Source organism: Tripterygium wilfordii, chromosome 7, assembly GCF_013401445.1.
Source record: "Tripterygium wilfordii isolate XIE 37 chromosome 7, ASM1340144v1, whole genome shotgun sequence".
In the NCBI taxonomy this organism is placed as follows: domain Eukaryota; kingdom Viridiplantae; phylum Streptophyta; class Magnoliopsida; order Celastrales; family Celastraceae; genus Tripterygium; species Tripterygium wilfordii.
The window spans coordinates 3,320,729-3,341,179 of record NC_052238.1 but is presented as its reverse complement, the minus strand read 5'-3'; the positions used below and the strand labels follow the sequence as shown (position 1 = coordinate 3,341,179).

The following is a 20,451-nucleotide window of genomic DNA, read 5'->3' as shown; positions in this document are numbered from 1 at the left end:
ATATGGTGTGACAACAATTTATCAAGTTAGTGAATTTATATGGTAAGGATTAGTTAACTAGTTATTGAATTTATATGCAAGTGAGTCGTTGGTTGAATGATAATGACGTTACACGTAAATGATAACTCACTCATTAGATCGTGAGTTCGAATCCTACCCCCTCCCCAAACCCCTATTCCTAATAAAAAGTCATTGAATTTATGTGGCACGAGTCTAGTTAGTAAATTATTGAATTTACATGGCACGAGACTGGTTAGTTAGTTATCCAAGTTTCGTGGTGCAATAAGGATTAATTAGTTATTGATTTTTTTGGTCTATAAATAGGGAGTTACAGCATGTTAAAATAAATTATAAAATTATGATAAGAAGGATAATGATCACTATACAATCAAACTTGACACTTTTAAATATATATGACACCGCAAGATAATTCTCTAGCAGCTACTCATTTGGTAAAAGAATCCGCTCAGACCGATGTTAGTTATTGAATTAATATAGCCTAAAATAAATACTATAAATTTATCAACGCAATATTAACTATGTATTTTCATATTTATATGGCACAAGACCAGATGTATAGGGTCGTGACTCTCAAGCAACTTTGTAAATATTTGTGACATGCCTAAATTCAAACTATTTTTTTCCTCTCTCTCAAAAGATTTTTTTTTTTTTTTTGTCTTGTTGAGGTTTGTACTTCCAATGCACTTCTAGTCTTGATATTCAAAGCCTTTTAAAAAGTCTTAATTAAATATGAAGAGCTTATTAGAGCAAAAGAATAAAGTTTGTAAGGTTTATCCGTCGATGCACTTCATGAATATTGAATTTATTATTAAAAAAATATAAAGGTTTTTCGTGGAGATGAAAGAGAATCAGATGCTGCTTTGGGTTTGGGCCACCCCTTACGGGCTTTTAGGCCCTTTATATAACCCCACAACCTTCCCTACATTTTCCACATCGAAGGCACGACTGGTAATACCCGCATTATTTATCTTGCTCGGTTTCATTTCTATCTGAAAAGCTCAATCCACCGACTATGGCTGAAAACCTCACCGACGACCAGATCTCCGAGTTCAAGGAGGCCTTCAGTCTCTTCGACAAGGATGGCGATGGTCTGCTTTCAGATCTCGTTCCCTTCGTTATTCTGTTTAGATCTCAATCATTGCCATCTCGATTAAGCTGTCGTTCTTTACTTTCTTTCCAGCCTTTTGATTTTCTCACTACCTGCCGATCTATGTGTCTTTCTTTCTTTCTTTTTTGATTTGTGTTGGGATCCTCTGTGATATGTTCAGCCTTGATCGTCGTATATGGCTGAATGAGCTGCTTAGATTCTTCTGTTGATATGGTTTTCAGATGTTCATCGCAGTTTTATGATCAATTGACTTTGATGTGTTTTGACGATCCCGTTTGTTATTCCTGGGATGATTTTGGCAGAGGTTTTTCTGTGCGTTTAGGACTTTAAAGGTGATCGATCACATGGTTCTTTTGATATTGACGTTTAAATGAGCTGTTTGGCTGGTTTTAGTGTATACGATCGATGTAGTATTTTACTGCAGTCTTCAAGGACTAGAATTGTTCGGTTCGGTTTGCTCAGCCATTGTTAGCTGAGTGTAAGAATAACGTTCTATGTATCTTGTTGGTTGAGTTTTAGCCACTTTATGAGCTGAGCCCAACTTTTTAGAGGCAAAGGCTGTCATGATGATTAACTACTTATGACCACCTGCCATGGGGCCGATCTTATTGTTTTCTGATTCATTGAATTGTTTCTGGTAGTTGCATATCAAGGTTTTAAGTTCACATATTTCATTGCATGTTTGGCTATTTGTAAAGTAAAATGTTACTTTCTTTCCTGAAACCGGTGACTTATTAGATTCTACCGTGTAATAACATGGCTATGGAAATTTGAAATTTCAAATGTTTTCTAATAGATGAATTATGACGTTTGTTATTTTTCCTGACTGTGAATGAGCCCTAGTGGTCGTGTCCCTCCGGAACATTTTGATTACATTGCATTTTTTGTTCAATTTTGCCATCATGGAGGATGCATGTAAAGTGTTGATGGTGAAGATGAAGGGGTTTATTCTTGGGTTTTGGAACCCATTTAATGGCTGTATGAACATTTTCCTATATTGTTTGTCTTCTAGTTGGTACATATGCTATTTTTTCTTGTGTATCTGCTATTCTGCTGACTAGACTTGTCAACTATCTTGAAGGATTTCTTTCCTTGTTTTGCTGGATTGTATATAAAATTTTAGGAAACTCTATTGACTATTTTGCTGTTAATTGTGAAGTGTTGGCATTATTGATACATTTGATTGTACAGAAATAATGTCATGTACTCATGTGTGTGAGTGTCAGCAGAGCATTTTGACTATGGTTAAGAGAGAGAGGTTATTCCATTTGTTTGAAATCCATAGATATGAGTTCTTTTTGATGTGTTAGCGAATGGTGCTTGGTTGCCTTATCCAATGTCCTCTGTTACAGATGTTTTGTTGTCATTATGGTTTCATTCCATTGTGATTGTTTAATGAATTTCTCTTAGGTTGCATCACCACCAAGGAGCTTGGAACTGTGATGAGATCTCTGGGGCAGAACCCAACTGAAGCTGAGCTCCAGGACATGATAAATGAGGTCGATGCTGATGGCAATGGTACCATTGATTTCCCAGAATTCCTCAATCTGATGGCCAGGAAGATGAAGGACACTGATTCTGAGGAGGAGCTCAAGGAAGCTTTTCGGGTTTTTGACAAGGACCAGAATGGCTTTATTTCTGCTGCTGAGCTTCGCCATGTGATGACAAATCTTGGTGAGAAGCTGACAGACGAGGAAGTTGATGAGATGATCCGCGAGGCTGATGTGGATGGTGATGGGCAGATAAACTATGAAGAGTTTGTCAAAGTTATGATGGCCAAGTGAGGACCTCTCACTCAATTCAAAAAATAGATATCATTTAAAAAAAAAGTCCAAGGGAAGAGGGCAGATAAGTTTGATGAGATTTCTATTTGCCATTAGGACATCGTAATATTTTGTCATGTCTGTTGAGTGGTTGGCTGTTTCTTGTGGTTTTATCCATAGTATCCACTTCTTGTTCTGTTTCTTGTTTCGTAGTTTGGGTTGATAGCGCCTGCTTTTATGTTTTTGTATTCCTTTCTAACCGTCGTGAACCTACAATATTTGGCGGTATCTCATGTTTTTTTTTTTCTTCTTATGGATGTCTAATGTTGTTTATAGTCAGAATTTAAGCATTACTTATTTCTAGTTTGAGATCACTATCACACACTCTGAACATTTCCTGTTAATTGTCTATTGTATGGTAACATTGTTGTTAAACTAGTTCCCTTTTTGTTGTTTCATTCCTATTCGACTCTCTCTCTCTCACACAAGAACACACACCTGGTGTTAACAGGCCATTTGAAAGATTTAGGGGTCATAGAGGTCTGGTAATTAATTGGTGGAGTAGGATTTTGGCTCAAATTCTTTTCAATGGTTCCCAGGCAGGATTGTTTAAAGTACTTCTGTGAAGTTGTCTTCTCTATCTATAACATGCGTGTTAACTAGTTTAGCTTGGAAAACAAGCATGTGGGTACGACACTGTAGGAAAGGATATTTATTGCGGTGGAACTGGAGCACAGGTTTGAAGTTGTCATCTGAATTGTTGACTTTGCATGCTTGTCTTGTTCATCCTCTTTTCCGCTTAATTACTTCGAAGTGTGCACTACACTTTCTTTTATCATCCTCGACCTTAATTTTCTGACTTTTCTTTATTTTCATTTGGTTTAACCAGCCGAATCTTCTTAGCTAACTTCTTGCAATTGAATCTTGTCATCATTGTCTTGGGTCTTTATTAGCTGTGAATTATTTTCTTGTCTTATCCATACTTTCCTTTTCTTTTTTTTCGATCTTTAGATGGATTCTCCTTGATTATTCTTCTCTTTAGTCGTGGGTGTGCTTAACGTTTTATATGGAGCCTGATCCTCTTCAACCAAAAACATTAATTGAATTAGTAAGCTATCAGTCTCCCTCGTTAAAGAAGAGGCGGTGTGATTCTTTCGTTGAGTTACTACAAATTATTCAAATCCTAAAAATATTTTACTCAATTTATATCATTTTCCTTCCAGAGATACTCAGCAAAATTTTGACAGTAAAAAAAGGAACCTTCAAATTATTCATTTCTTCGTTTAGTCTTGGAAATATAATGGAAAGCATGCTTTTTCTCTAGTGGGTTTGTAAACAGTGTCTACAGAATCTGATAATCTAATTCCCGCGCCCTCCTCTTGTCTCCACCTAGAAGGGTACATATTCTTCTCTTTCACTTCTGATTCGTGTTATTCATGTAGTGCAATTTAGACCGAGTGATTGAGATGATTATAACTAATCGAAATTTGTAGCCCTTATTATTGTACGATTGCTATCTATACCGCTTAAATAAATTTGCCTACGGAAAAGCAAGTTGATTATATGATTTTTCATATAATTCTTATAATAATAACTTATTTCTAATGACAGACGAAAGGCAAGGAGAGTGGCAGAGAGAAGGGGAAGCAGCAGTAGCAACAACATCAAAGATGACCAGAGTAACTGTGGAAAAAAACGTCGTAGAAGAGATCGGATTAGTGAATGCACAGTCCTCTAAATCTCAAATAGCAGCCTTTCAGATTTCTGGTCGTTCTCGGCGATCCAGAAATCTGTGTCCCTCAATGGAACTACGTATGGTTAATATACCTAGTGATGTACAATAATATATTTCGATTTGAATAAAACTTCGGGGACTGTCACCAAATACTAGGAACACATGAAAGCAGCCGAGCCTCGACAGATAAACAAAACATCAAGTCAATATCATTCCTGACGAGAGATCAAATGATTTATGTTACTAGTGTCGAAAGCAACTGGGTTCTTAACCCCCCCCCCCCCCCCCCCCCCCCCGTCAAGTTACCAATTCAATCAGACAAACCAAGTAACAAAAGTTTTGGGCATGAGACGTCAGATGCTGAACTAAAACTGAGTGGCCTCAATACTGAAAACCAAGTGAAAATGTATGTATATAATTGCTACTCTAACAGCTCTTAGGTTTCAGAATATGGCAGAGACAGATAGAAGAAAACATCAATGCAAGCCACCACCACAAGGCTCGAGTAGGTCTTTACTTTGAAGATAAAGCCAAGCAGAGCTAACCTGGGGTATTGGCCTAGTAACTTGAGATTACCTTAAATTGAAGGCATTTGCATTCGCCTGTAATCCTTCAAACCATCTCTCGTTTGTGGTACTTTTCTCTGTACCTTGGAAAATTTTCTTTTCAAACGGATTAATGAGGAGAGTCATCCTAATTAACCTTCTGCTCAGTTCTAGGATAAACACAAAGAGCCCAGAAGGAATAAAGCATAATAAACTGTTGCCAGAAGAGAACTCAAACAATTTTCCTTTATTGCATAGGAAGAAATGATAAAAAAAAAATTCCAGGAAATAGACTTTTTAGAGAGAAGTACTTGACTGTTGAAGTCAACATAACAAACATGGGGTGCATGATATGTTTTGAGCTGTTGTATAAACAGGGAACCATCAAAAAACATGTTTGATAATGTATATTTCCTTTACAATATCAAGCAAGGAAAGTTATTACCTTTTGAGTGGCTTAAAGACGACCACAGTGACATATTTGGACTGGAACCTATGAGTCATCCCTAAAGCAACAATAGAAGGAGAAGCTCCTCCTTTTTCTATGAAGAGGTGGTTGAGCACAACATGTCGAGGCTTCAAAGATGAAGCTTCATTTGAGCTTTCCATGCCAAGAACAGTTAGATGCAGCTGTGGTGGAACTGCTAGAGGCTCCTTCGCAAAATCTTCATTAGTTGGTAGGGCTTGACTGTAACTTGAGTCTGGAGATGGTGGAGCCTCAAATTCAGCCACACTATCCAGGTATTCAGGTAAATAAGCCTAAATTGAAATCATAGAAGATAATTAAAAAAAATGAAATGGCATCACTAGTCATTATTCATCGAGCCAAAAAACTCAATGGCAAGTGTGTGTTGTGTTTGCCTTTTTCGGTTTTTCCCCTTGACGGCTCTATCAGAGAAGATTAACGTATTGATGTGTATCATCTAATCGATGATGGCTGAAAATTAATGAGGAACTTTTATTTAAAATTCTTGCATATGCTATAAATGATCAAGTGGAGGCTTTTATTACAACTGGCAAAATGCTACAAATAGCAAGTCAAAAAGAAGAAATACATTGCGAAAAATAAAATAACATAGAGAGTTTCTTTCCACTGCAATTTTAGACAAACAAGATGTTCATATGACGAAAATGGAGCATGAGGCCAAAGAATTAAAGGTAAACATTGTCATTCAAAAGGAATCAGCAAATTAGATGACAGACAGCTCTTATGGTCTCAAATAGGCTTCAAGAAGATTCCTATATCAGTCTTGCCGGGCCGAGCAAGATAAGTCCATGATGGACAACTTGAAAAGGTAGAAGTAAAAGCTGATAATGAAGAGATGTTGATAATAAACAGGTCCAAACAAAAAAGGTCAATTTACAAGCCAAAAAATCCCAAGTTTGCAATCTAAATCTAATGTACCCATATTCGAATCTGGAAAGGAATTTCGAGTCTTATCCTTAAGTAGTTGTAGAGTGGATGCCTATTTCCAAATTCCAACTATCAATGGAATGCTACAATAAAAGGATAGGAAAATTTTCAAGTGTTATATAGGTCCACGTCTTCCAGCGTAAATGTCAATTCCCTCTCAAATTAGACTGCTCTTTATTGCATCAACCAATCAGATTGCAGTCAAGGGATATTCTTTGACAAGAAAAGGGAAGTACAATCTTGGTAACTAAAATCATCTTATTAGATCAGAATAACCTTATTGATGTACTCAATCTGCACTAACATGGATCCACATGTAGGCAAGTAGTTCTATTTTACTTTAAGCATTTAGCCCATCATGCCAATGCAGGCTTAAGCATGCAAGGACATGCGAAACTAGCATGACCCTCAAGAACTAAGTAGCATGCAAATAAAAATGATAGCAATATAGCTTACGTGTATCAGAAAGTCTGGGTCCTAAGAAGTACTTACATTAACATCAAGAAGATTACAAACATGGCCCATCTCATCAGCAACAAACGGAACATCTGGAATATATCTCCACTGGCCATCTACAACAAACTTGTAATGGTATATTCCCTCTGGAAGGATCAAAATAATGGAATGATCTTTACCAGATCTTTGCAGTATCTTCCTGAAACCACAAATAGTAAGCTTGACATATCTTGTTTGCAGATACCTAGTATTTACCATTATCTTGAAACACCGACATTTCCATAGCAAAGAAGTAACAAGAGCTTACCTTGATGTCCAGTTATCCCAAGACCCTTCAATAGCTACTTCATTACCACCATGGTTCCATGTAATTATTGTGGGAATTCCTTCAGTAGGAAGATGATCAACTCCAGAAGATTCATTTTGCGAGATCTGATTGGAAAAAGGATGACCATCACCCCTCTGCAATGGAGCCACGGGTACCTGCAAATGCACCAAAGAGAACATATCAGGTCAAATTCATTTTCCCCGCACTGGGAAAAAAAATTGACAAAGCAATATCGAACATTCTATTTCCCTGGTTGCTTTAACCATTGTCAAACTTATTTATCAATTAACTGAAGTTATCAAGTTCATTGTGGTTTGAAATTTGTTGATCCTAAAAAGCTTTACGTAAAGAAATCTTAACAGTTGAATAGATCAATTCTTAAACCGTGCTCTGACAACGTAAAATTAAACATAAAAAACAATAAATAACTTTCTTAATCTAAAACCAAATAACATCAATCCATTCCAGATCCCTTGCAAATAGGGAGTGTAAATAAGGATTCCGGCGCGCTGCTTGCAGACTATTATAGCAAGGGTTCATCTACTTATGCGCCAAGCTTAAGCCAAAATTTAAATATGTTTTAGTAAACGACCCAAGCTTACCAAAGGCCTCAGCTCCTAGTGTTGAGAGTGCTTATATGGTATTAAATTTATCCACTTTTTAAAGAATAATATGTACAATACATTTATATATTGTTTAGATCATAGTAATTTCAAAATATATTCAGCATGTTTACTTAATATATTGATCCAATATGGAAATTGGTTTATTTCAACATCTTTATGCCAATCTCACTGAAGTAAACTAAAACATTTCAGTTAAGATTTGGATTTGAGTTTAGCTTGAGCTTCTAACCAAGTATATTCAAGCTCGAGTTTGAGCTCATGAATCCTAAATAGGCTGAGCTCCTTCACGAAACGAGTCAAACCTGGCCTTCCGAAAGCTAGTTTCAGTAGTTTCTGAATTCACCTTGACCAAAAATTCTAGGTGTGGTGTAACAGTAAAGTTTCTTGGACTTCCATGGTAAATTTGCCTTCTCCATTATGCATTTTTATAAATGTATCTGACTCAACTTCCTTTACTAGTTTTGAAGAAAGATTGTAAATGACATCAAGAAAAGAAATAGAACTTTTAAAGCAAGTGATTTATGTAACATGATAATAGAGCACTGGTCCTCGAGTCAAATCCCAAAGCCCTACCTATTACTTAACATGAAGAGCCAGTTTTATCTTCTACAGGACCCGGGCTTTTTACTCTTCACTTTCACCTTGCCTATTATTGTGATCCAAGCGGCTTCCTACAGTTCCTTGTTTGAAGAGACGTTTGAAAGAACATCAATGCATTTATATATCGAATTATTATCCATTCAGAAATCATCAAATATAGATCATCAATTCAATATTACTATACGCAGCTTCAGAATGTATCAACCCCTCCATATGATCGAATCAGGCAGACAAAGGCCACATGTCGAAACAATATAGATACTCATCATACATACATATACACATATCCACACACCAACACATACACATAAACACTTAAAATTTAGAGAGAACACGTTGATGGCAGAGTTCGAAACCTGAGGAGCGAACAGGAGAGGATGGTGGTTCCGTCCAGGGCTACCGGGAGGTGTATTCCCCATCGAATCAGAAGAAGGCACACGACCTGGAGCCTGAAAATCCGGCGCGTACCTATGTTGATCTCCGGCCTCACCATTGGATCCTCCGATCGGAGCGTTCGCTCTCTCTTCTCTACCGCTAGCATTCCCCATCTTCTTCCCCTACTTTGTTTTGTCTCAACAGATTACTCTTCAGATAGATCAACTATCGCTCGAACACATTATCTGTATATATATATACATCAGTTACACATCTCTTTGTGCGCGTTCGTGAGGAAATATGAGAGAGATGGATTGTGCGATAAATGCCGGAAGAGAGAAGTTTGGTTGTGCTTCGTGAAGCTAAGCTAAATTAGCTAATACACGGTTTATGTAATCGGGTCTTGAATAAATGCCAATCCTTCCCAGCTTTATTACGTAATTGACACTGCCGGGAAACGCTTCTAGTCTAAACATTCTGCAGACGAGCAATATCAAATGAGCTTCGATTGGTCCACTCCCAAATAAAGCGGGGCTCACTGTTCTTACAGCTGCTGAAAGCATAATGTGAAATAAAAGCACCACATATCCATAAACTTATATTTTACATATCCATAAAATAAATATCCATAAACTTATATAAACATCTAACATGCCTTTGTAACTTCTTTATGTGACATGTCTGTATGGTTTGTCATATAGCTTATGTAAGTTTGTGGACAGGAAAATTATAGACATATATCATTTTGACATGTGAAATATCAAGTAGTTGTTTTTAAGAAAATTGTTTGGATTAGGTTTTTGTCGCGGGAACGGGAAGATGTAGGTCTTACGTGGCAAGTGCCTGTAGATCTCATGTGGCAAGTACGTGGATTACAGATTGCTGAATGGACCCTCCATAAAGGGTGGATTCTATAAACCTTTTTGCCCGTTTTGATAAATTCGTGATCACCATTCAGGTATTCAACACTACTTTTTATTTTTTGAAACTTTTTAAAAATTATGTTATACTTCAAAAATAAGAAAATAAGCAAATGAGTTGTTGGTTGAATGACAATCACATTGCATGTAAGGGATAACCCATTCATTAGGACGTGAGTTCTAGTCATACCCCCTCCCAAACCCTATCTCCAAAAATAAGGAAAGACTGCGTTAGAAGAGCATTGTATCTTATCAAAGAGAGAAACTATAAAGTTCGATATATGAAAAGAGTGAAACACCACAAATTTCAAAAATTATGCAAAGCAAAAGACACGTAATTACCTTGCCTCTGCAAATGAGAAGGTCCCTTGTTGAGTAATATGCAAATCCCAGTTAGAGGAAAGACTGCTATCACAACAAGCATTAAACAAATTAGGCGGATAATATCAAGATATTTTATACTAATACTAAAATAAAGAACAATACGGATCAGTCAGCATGACAAGGACATGTAGGAACTTTGTTAAGCTTATCCCCACATGTCCTCATCCTAAGTTTTACCATTTTTCACACTTAAATATATGCAGATATATTAAAAATATACAAACACGTAAAAGATAAAATCAAAATTCAATGTCCTGACAAGACAGAGACGAAACCTAGGCCCATCAAAAACAAAGAGCACAAACAGAAACACTTCAAAAAAGCACAACCGTCACTCTTGAAGCCGCAGCATCTGCGACCAGCATAACTACATGCAGATGATTTGTTTCCATAAGTATCATGTTATATGTTATAGCAAACTGAAATATTGACAACAAGGAGAACAAACTCAGTGTACTTTATTTCTCTGGAGTAAGCGGCTGTTACATTGCATTGAGAAAGCTGGTTCCAGAAGCGGAATGTTCTGCCATCAAATACTATCATAAGCTATCAAATCTTGAATTATACAATGCGCCAAATACTCTGTTGCAAAACACAATAACAAACAGAATTCAAATTCTGCTCCGATCATGGTATGGCTAAAAATGGCTTGAAAGTCAGCAGCAATCCAACAAATTGGACCACGTTTAATACGAAGAAGACCATCTGATCACCTGCATTTCATTCATATAGTTTGAATTTCAAGGAAAAGTAGGAGTAATATTTTTCACAAAAAAGAACTACATTCTAATGCACTATGTGAATAATGCAAGAGAAGTAACTACCGAGACATGCAGTTGGTCACATACATTTTCTATTACTCCCATGCATTTGGTTCTTAACCGAAACATCCAATGATGAAATGCAACCCATCATCTCCAGATTATATAATGTTACGCCATAGATCTCAAATGTAACTTTTTAGGCAACCTACTGATTTGAATGTAAGGAGCCTTCGATGAAAAACCAAACAACTATCTACTGTACCCCATGGAGTCTGAATCTTATTGCCTATAACACACCATATGACCTTCGAATACAGAAGTAGAGAATGTGATAGAATACTGAAGCAAAAATTGGAATTGATACAACTCAAAAGTATAATCCCATAATAATCCACTAAGATTAGCCCTCTTTTCACCCTTTAGTCTTCTCACCATTTTCTCCATCACTAAAAGTTTGATACTACAAAACACGACCGAAATTAGACAAATCCATACGGGAATTGAACAAATTGAGGAATGAAGTCGATTTTCTAAGGGTCTGTCAGAGGTAACTTACTGAAATAGTGCAGCACTTAAAATGATAAAAAAAATCCCTTTCACAGAAAGGAGAGTGCAGGGAGTTGGAAGGTCTTCATAGGAGTGCATAAGTTTGGATAGAATCATTATGCCAGCCCAAGTTGTTCCTTTAAATAGGATAGTGATATCATCATAGTCTAGCAACTCTAGTTTGTCAGAGCAACAAATATTGTAGAGGGTAGACCATTTGCAAAGACCGGTACATAAGCTATGAAGATGAAACATGTGTGTGTGTTCGGAAACATAAACTATTCGTACCAGGGAGGAAGGCAGCAACTTGTCGTTTTTGTGCCCAAGAGAAGCTGCAGTTATAATAGGGACATAATTACTGAATTATATATGAACAAAAACATGCTTCACATAAAATGTCTAACGCAATTCTTCATCAAAAGGTAAGCACCAAGCCACTGCACAAAATGGGACTGAAAGCAAGAGGTGACTTCAACGTCATTTGCAGTGAAGCAGTGTATGGGTCAGCGGTGATTCAAGCTAAATGGCTCTCTCCAACCATAAATGTTGGTTGCGGTGGGGGTGAAGGAAGAGAAGTAAACACCTTCTTTTCCTTTCCCTTCCCTCATCCCTATTCTAATTAACTCCTATCCTCATATTAAACTGACTTCAAATTCTAACCATTGACATTTTCATGCTTCTTGAAAAGTAAACCAAGATTATGAGCTATGCCATGTTACATGGAATTCTAAAAAATTAAATAGCATTAATTTAACCAAGTGCCTCTACATTCGCATATGAACATTATGCTTGCCCGAAAACGAAATTGACATGTTTGAATTTTATGTAATAAAAATTGATTTCACTCCCTTTAGTTTGGACCCTTGACTTTTTATCACCTTGGAAAAACAGGTTAGTCATGATCTTATATGCATTATACATATCTCCCAAAAAGTTTCAAAAGAGTCTTCAACAGATTTACCTTTTGATCCAAATGCAATTTTATGAACCTTCCTTTAGTTTCTTTATAATTTTTCAAATAAAAAATGTAAATGAACTTATAAGAAAATGAAATGCAGAGCCCTGTCCAACCCTTTAGGTGCTCTTTCTGCTATGATGTAGGCACACTTTATCTAAAAAATTACAAGGTGATCAAAGAATTCTGCAATGCACTTACAGAGCACCCCCTCCTGCTGGGCCAAATGCTTTGAAAACAGACATGGCGGTTATGGAAATGCCATTAGCAGCAGCTCTTTGACTTTGGGGCTGCAGTAGCAACATCGGGCAGGCAAATGAGTTGCAATCAGAAATTGCGATACGCTAAAGAAAAGATCATAACAGAACAGGCAACCAAACTTCCCAACCAAAGGATGAAACTTACCACGGCGTTGTTCAGCAGTATGAATAATCCAGTGACAAGAGACACCTACAGAAGATTGAGAAAGTCACCCAGCAAGAATCAAAAGCTCAACAAGAAAATAATTCATAATGCAGTCCTTGTAAGTTGTAAGTTCTGCCAGTTCAATATCACACCAAGACAAACATTATGAAAGTAGTAATTCTTCCATAATGCACTTACAGATAAGGTATTCCTCAATATCGATGCACAGTTTATTATCACATGAAGGGTGATCCCTGATAGCAAAGCTATATAGGGATAACTTGAAAGCAAGGGTATCGACATTGCCTGGACAAAGGAAGTGTTAATAGCATAATATTTAGCAACTATCTTTTAGAAGAGCAAAGTGAACTCATTAAAATAGAGAGTAAAGCTCGAAACATTACCGCTGAAATGCGGGTTATCATCATAGGCCCAAGTATTTTCTCAATTGGTGGATACAACAAAAGTTGAAACAATAGAAGACCAAAACCTAATACAAAGAATGATTTAATAAGTAATAAAAAAAGACGATCCTAATAATATGCAGAAGCTTATTCCTTAGTGTAACCCTGCAATAAATGGCTATGCATAACAGCAATGTCATTAATGATGGTTTAAGACTCTAATTTTCTCGAAGTGTATGACATCCGTCACAGAACTGTACTAAGATGGAATATCGTCTATTCAATATGTCTTCTACTGTTCTCATGCATGGATGGTCAGTAGTCACCATTACAATGGACTAGAGTCTAGAGAGTAGAGACACATTTATCAATTAAGTGGTTCACTAACAAGGAAAAACTTAATGGGGAAATTGCCTTCAACATCATAAATAAAGAATTATAAATTCAGTTATTTTGCATACAGACTAGATTTGAGTACAAAGAGTCAATGATTCAGTTATGAAACCATTTTCCAAATAAATGCTTTTCTTGGACCCTGATCATACCCACAAAATGGAATGTGCTACATAGAGTGAATGAGATAAGAAATAGGACTTAGGTCACACGAACAGTGTAATATATAGTTGCCACATGAGAAAGAAGAATCCAATAAGGCGCACATCGAGTTTGCATCAAACTTTAGTCAGCATGGCAAGTCCACAACATCATAGAATAAAATAAAAGCCTACACAAAATCATTAGCAGTCTCTCCTCCAAGTGACAATAAATTTGTAGCTCAAAGTTAATTAGTGTCTTCTTCACTTGTGCATACTTCTACGTTCAAAGTGCAAGTTGTGTATACATTTACTGCTCATTTTTCTCATCTAAATTTCCAGGAAAGGTGACAATTTGCAAATAAAACCTCAAAATAACTGCTGGAAGAGAATTTTTTACTAAAATTATTTAACCAAGAATGACAATCATTTTTCAGACATATCACAAAATACCAGAAAAATACACACCAGAGATTGCTAAAACTTCACCAACATCCTGAGATGAAAAACTCAACCCCCCATACTTCTTGTCACTCACTGCCCAAAGTGAGAATATCTACACAAATGCCAATGCTGACAAGTTAGACAACTAACAAGTATGATATGCTCCTATGTCATTGAGTGTGAGCTGTATGCACACACATTAAAAACTAGATAAATGGCCCTCGTAAAGGTTTTTGCTATTCTATTCAGTAGTTAGCAGACTACTTATTTTTCTTACCCACATTCAATTATGACCATGGACAAAGTAAAAACATAGGGTTAAGAATTTTTCACTAACAAAGCATGTTTATATGTTTGTCTCAAGGCACAAACTAGGGAAGTTTGAGTGGTGAAGTTCAAAAGTAATTTAATATATCAGGTTGCACAAGTGGTGAAGTTCCTTACGCATGTCAGTATGACACAGTCACACACACATCAATTTTCCTAATTGCGGGAAAATTTGCGTGGTATAGATGTGAATGTCGCATTTTCAACCGACAGCAAATCCGGTACAGGTATGAAGCTGGATTTTAGGCTAACAATAATCTTATAGAAGCAACATTCTATGCATGATTACCATCAGAAAATGCCCCCAAAGGCAGGTAAAAAAGATGAATGGAAAATAAACTTACTTCAGAATAAGCCACTTCTTGAAGTGAGAATACGCAATATACCGTGATGGTAGACATTAAAGGCCAGTTCTTAAATAGTTTTGCATAATCAGATGCCTCTCTTTGTTGAACTCCTTCAGACTTTTTAGCTTCTGCAGGTTCATCTGGAGAAGCTTCTATTACATCACACGGATCACATCTTTTAATTACTTCTCTGTTATGAATATGTAGTGTCTCCTGCATCAACATTCACATTCTTTATGTTACTGCTTGAGAAATCTACAAAAAATCACAGCATGTTTTTTTCATTTCGTAGCATTTGAACTTACAAAGTTTATTGCCAGAAAGGAGCTAGAGACACAAAAGCATAACGACGAATGCGCATCATTATTCACATGTTTAGACTAAAACGTTAAACAGCAATAAAACAATAATATAGTAATTTCAGTATAATGTTAATGTTTAAGAAAGATCTTCAAATAATGTTTGTCACCTCTTGAAAGTCATGGGCTCATATTCCCATATCACATATTTCAAAAAAAACTTCTGAAAATTTGAGAATGGTCAATCACTATAACAGATATCCAACCTGCAACCAATCTATATCTTGAGCTTGAAGAGAGTGTCTTTTTTCCTGATGAATAACTTGAAGTCAGTTATCTCTTTCATGTTTTAAGGGTGGTTGCTTAATGTAAATTGTTGCCACACAATCGACCTTTTGGGATAAATGGTTAACTAAGAGGGTATCAGAGTCAAAATCTCATGTTGAAATCCTAAAACGCCCAACCCACAACATCAAATTTCATTAAATAGTTGGTATTCTCTTTTGGGCTTCTGTTGCATTTGGTTTCTGTCTTTGTGCAGGAGGAATTTAGGATGACAGTTTGACCGGACAGCACAAGCTTTCCACCTACAGTCCGTCAGTCAGGGCCAACATTAGTGCTAAGTACTAGCGTAAAATCTAGATTAACAACTTCTAGTATTCATAATCAAAAAATTCATGAGGTCCAATTGGTCCTCATTTTACAGCCATAATGCAAGAATCTGCATGGGAACATATCATTAAAAAAAATACAAGAAGACAAATTAAACCACAAGAGTTAGATCAAAGCAAATCATGCAAAATAGATTGATGGGAGCAGATGCAAGTCTTTGTCTTTCTTTAAATGAACTAACAGGATCCGAGAATCATCCAATTGCACAAATGAACTCTGAAACTTACAGGAAGCCACGAACAAGCAATAATCGCACCCATAGCATAACCTGATATTAGTAGGCACGGTAGAAAATAAGGAAACCTGGAATATGAAGACATGGCAACATAAAATAATGGCACAACAGGAGGAAAAAAAAGAAGAAGAAGAAGAAGCATAGTGACGTCAATAAATGATAAAGAAAATACTAATTAGGATAGCCTATAATTACCTCCCGAAAATTGAGCTCTCAGCAAAAACATTTGGATATTTCTCCGCAGGCTAACAGAACAAACCACTAGAAATAATTTAAAAAAAAATCTACAAGTTATAGAAAAATTGCATGAGCAAATGAACACTATTTAAGAATTCACAAAAAGAACAATTTATATTACAAACGTCAAAGATATAAAACTAAGTTAAAAGAAAAACAATGAGAAAGTAGTGAACTGCTTCAGAGCTAACAAACTAGGCCATTTTCCTGCCAAAATTTTTTTGAGTAAGAGCAAGTGATGGAGGAGAAACAAAATTAATGCTTCTATTTATTCTCAAAAGTTTTTACTACTGAAAAGTGATAATTCGTATCATCACACCAAAGCATACACAAACTCCAGAGCACGTATCTCTAATCAGGAACTTCATTACTTTTACAGGATGTCTAACATACATGTATTGAGTTTCAAGTTGTTGATACAATAAAAAAAAATTAAGAAATTTGTATGCTTGAATTTTAAGGGTGAATGCATGAGTGAACTGTGAACCAACAACCCTAGAATGCAAAAAGTGAACAGATCAAGCACCTCAATATGTTCCTAGTTATTACTGCAACCAGCAAGAGAGACTACAGCTCCTATGGTACATATAGCACTATAGCTCTGTTCTTGCCTTATATCCTTAAATCCAAAACCGAACCCCTGACCTTGCAACAGGACCATTCAGCTTGTGGAAATTATCGAGGAATCGGAGATGAAAATCATTCAAACAGATAAAATCATCTGTACCTGTGCCAAAAAACCTCCAATGGCAGGACCAATAATGAGACCAATGCCTCTCGATGTGCTAACCTAAAATTTCAAAGAATACAAAAGGGACACTTCAGATACATCAATTCAGACAATGCATGAAAACATATCATATGTTACTAGAGGAATCAACTTACAACTGAAAGTCCTAAAGCCTGGTGTTCTTCTCTACAGACTTCGGAAGCATATGCCTAGAGTAGAAACAAAGGATGAAGTTTAGGGTTGGAAATAATAAGGAACAATTAAAGAAACGAATCAAAAATCAAGCTAGCTAACTTTCATGCCCAAACATGTATGTACATATCCATAGATGCACATGCAAGCACACAGATACAGGGAGTGCATACCCTTATGGTGCCAAGTAGACTATTGAAACATCCAAGAAGAAATCTCATTGTAAGTGCCATCCAGAAGCTTGTACTAAGGCCAAAGAGAGCATTGAATACAACCCTGAAACATAACTGTTAGCAGTGCATCTATTGACAGTAAGAAGTGCCAAAATTGACCTAACTTGATATCCTTGGCGAAAAAATGAGGAAAACAGATAATTAGAACTGCTAACACTGAAAATGTCCCTATCAATATGATAGGTTTTCGACCATAACGATCAGCTGCCACTCCCCATAAAAGAGATGTCAAAGCTCTTCCAATCATAAACGAAGATCCTTAAGTCAAAACGAAATAGGAAGAAAAGATAAGGCACGACACAAGAACAATATTCATTTTAGATGGACAGTGTAACAAAAGGAGCTAAAGCAGGATATGGCAAACAATTTACCCACAAATCCAGCATAGTAACCAATATCTTCCTCTTTGTCTGCAATATGGAAGTCCCTGATCTGTACAAAAATAGACGAGTGAATGCAGTCAGTCATGCATGTAATTTACCAGCACAAAGTAACATACAAATGTAGCCCATCAGAAAACAGTTTGCCTCCTCAGTTCTATTGAGAAACAGACCTTTAGTGCTTTAGCCTCCTGTCAATCTGAAATACTTATTAATCATCGACAGAGATGGCAGCAAGGGAATCTTTTATTTTTTTTCAAAATAAAGAATATTTTACCGAAGGAGGAAAGAACCAAGTCGATATCTACCATGAATCAGAATGTACAGGACAAGTTTTCTAGCACATCGAAAAAATGAATGTTCATCAGAAACTCTGTATGACAGTTACAACTATTGAGTAACCATCTATCCTTTAGGACCTTTACAATGTTAAATCCAGCTTATATTCCTTAAAATACTTTCTATTTATTTCTTCTGGAAACTTTCAAAACAGAACCCATGCTTTTATCTCTTTTGCATTGAACTAGCAACCAATCAAGAAATTCGCATGCTTAATAGCTCTACACTTGGCCCATTTGCAATAGGAGATGACACGTCTTGTGGTTCCCTCCTTTTCCTTTACAATCCTTACAAATGCTAAGAATATTAAATATCAAATACACGAATTCACCGTGGCATAAAAAAATTTAACACCAAACAAAAAGTTTTATTTAGTTCTCTAGCAACAGACTAATTTCCTTCTCATTCTAAAAGTTAGAGAGTATATTCCATAAATAGAGCAGTCATGCTCAATATAGAATAACTTCCAAAATTTTCATCAATGGATAGATGACTTACCATGAAATAAATGAACGGAAAAAGTGATGATATTGGCAGAGCTGAAAAAGATAAAACAAACATCAGAACACAATGAACTGATGAACATAGGCAGCTAGCTAAGAAAACAGTTCTAACAAAAATTACATGGAATTTTTAGGTAAATAGCTTCAATACAATTGCAATGAATCTATATCAGTTCTGATAAGAGTTCGAGAGAATTCAAGGTGATTGACGAAAAAGTAGATCAAAACTTGTGCCACTGTACATGACTTGGAATTGGAAACCTAATTTTCTATACCTAAACATATTATTACCTCCAACTACCACCAGTTAAGAACAATCGTACAAAGAAACAATTACAAGTAGAGGTAGGGAAGGCAACCATCACAGAGAGAGACGATCCATCTATATTGACGAAAAAGTTTTATCAACACTTGTGCCATCGCATGTAAGTTTGAAACCTGTCTTTAAATCCTTAAATAGATGATTACCTCCTGCTACCACTCAAGAACAATCTTAAAACGAAAAGAATTACAAGTAGAAGAGATAGAGAAGGCAACCAGCGCAGAGAGAGACAATCCAGATATACAACAAGTACTTGTATGGTACTCCTCGTTGCTCTTCCTTTATGCGATCCATCCTACAACCTGGACATCGCGCATCATAGTATCGTTCCAACAAAGCATTCCTGTTCCCATTATCATCGCTTCCCTCCATGGCTACTGCGCTTTAAACACCAAAGCAATTACTCTGAAATACTTTTAAGAATCAAGCGTTCTCGTTTCAAAAGGGGATTTTTCAACTGCGCGCGTACGAAGGAAACAATTCGTGATCATAAGTACGAATCAAATTTTACCGTTTCAAATAGGGGAGCGCGCGTACGAAGGATACAATTCGTGATCCTAAATACGAATCAAAATTTTACCGTTTCAAATAAGAGATTTTGAACTGCGTATATCCGACGCACTGTTTTCAAACAAAGGTTTCTATCCCAAAGGAAACTTTCCTTCGGGGGCGCCTCCTTGAGCAAGACTTATTTTAGTAATTTAAAATTAAGGACATTTTCGTCATTTCGTAAACTTCCCTTTTGACCGGCACATAAACTTCCCTTCATAGAGCGCAATTTATTAGTTTCCAGCTTAAAATCAAGGGTCTTTCCGTCCTTTAATACTATTTTTTAGTTTACACGAGTTGTGGCGGCTAACTGGCGGCAAATTTTTACGACCCTTCATTGACAAGCATTCCATGTACGTGTTGCTTCAAAAGAGGCACTCGTCGTCGATAATCACAAATAATTTAGATGATACGCATGTCTATAATATCTCATAAAAATCTTGAGTTTGAACTCTCATCCCCTTTTCCTATAGTCAAAAAAATAAAATGAGCCACTCGTCACGACTCACTGGTATGCATTATTGAAGAACTCCGTAGGCTTTTTTGCATTATATGGTTTCAGGATATTTCTATATTAACTATGTAGACAACCTCACCTCAATTCGAGTTTTGTATGAGTTTCTATAATAACCACTTTATTTTCACAGGGGTTTATATTCGAGCTAAAATCTCTAACGGTACAGTTGCCTATCTCCAGCGATCATGCACATGAAATATCATGCTCATGAGTGTGGTGCTAGCCAACAACAGAAATATTAAA

General features: G+C 36.4%; 3 protein-coding genes across 9 annotated transcripts; 1 reads left to right on the top strand and 2 right to left on the bottom strand.

Moving 5' to 3' along the window:
• The first annotated feature begins 946 nt into the window (after positions 1-946).
• LOC120002417 (calmodulin-7-like) lies at positions 947-3,283 on the top strand. Its single transcript, XM_038851194.1, has 2 exons — positions 947-1,109; positions 2,540-3,283. Exons 1-2 carry the CDS (start codon positions 1,034-1,036, stop codon positions 2,911-2,913), a joined length of 450 nt encoding a protein of 149 aa, XP_038707122.1. The 5' UTR covers positions 947-1,033; the 3' UTR covers positions 2,914-3,283.
• A 2,117-nt stretch (positions 3,284-5,400) lies between these two features.
• LOC120002416 (SNF1-related protein kinase regulatory subunit beta-1-like) lies at positions 5,401-9,180 on the bottom strand. Its single transcript, XM_038851193.1, has 4 exons — positions 8,953-9,180; positions 7,350-7,525; positions 7,079-7,241; positions 5,401-5,931 (listed from the first exon to the last, which is right to left on the bottom strand). Exons 1-4 carry the CDS (start codon positions 9,142-9,144, stop codon positions 5,614-5,616), a joined length of 849 nt encoding a protein of 282 aa, XP_038707121.1. The 5' UTR covers positions 9,145-9,180; the 3' UTR covers positions 5,401-5,613.
• Positions 9,181-10,713: 1,533 nt separating this feature from the next.
• Positions 10,714-19,798, bottom strand: LOC120002415 (probable peptide/nitrate transporter At3g43790). Of its 7 annotated transcripts, none has more exons than XM_038851188.1 (18): positions 19,654-19,798; positions 19,358-19,524; positions 18,816-18,856; positions 17,970-18,030; positions 17,754-17,856; positions 17,539-17,641; positions 17,329-17,382; positions 17,171-17,233; positions 16,402-16,451; positions 16,199-16,274; positions 14,998-15,213; positions 14,351-14,438; positions 13,350-13,435; positions 13,144-13,251; positions 12,946-12,990; positions 12,742-12,830; positions 11,874-11,917; positions 10,850-10,988 (listed from the first exon to the last, which is right to left on the bottom strand). In XM_038851188.1, the coding sequence occupies exons 2-18, from the start codon at positions 19,512-19,514 to the stop codon at positions 10,903-10,905; spliced, it is 1,470 nt and encodes a 489-aa protein (XP_038707116.1). In that variant the 5' UTR covers positions 19,515-19,524; positions 19,654-19,798; the 3' UTR covers positions 10,850-10,902. The 7 variants fall into 7 exon arrangements, with proteins under 7 accessions (XP_038707114.1, XP_038707116.1, XP_038707115.1 ...); XM_038851187.1 differs by having other exon boundaries at positions 19,358-19,519; XM_038851189.1 differs by having other exon boundaries at positions 19,358-19,547; positions 19,654-19,778.
• Positions 19,799-20,451: the final 653 nt, after the last annotated feature.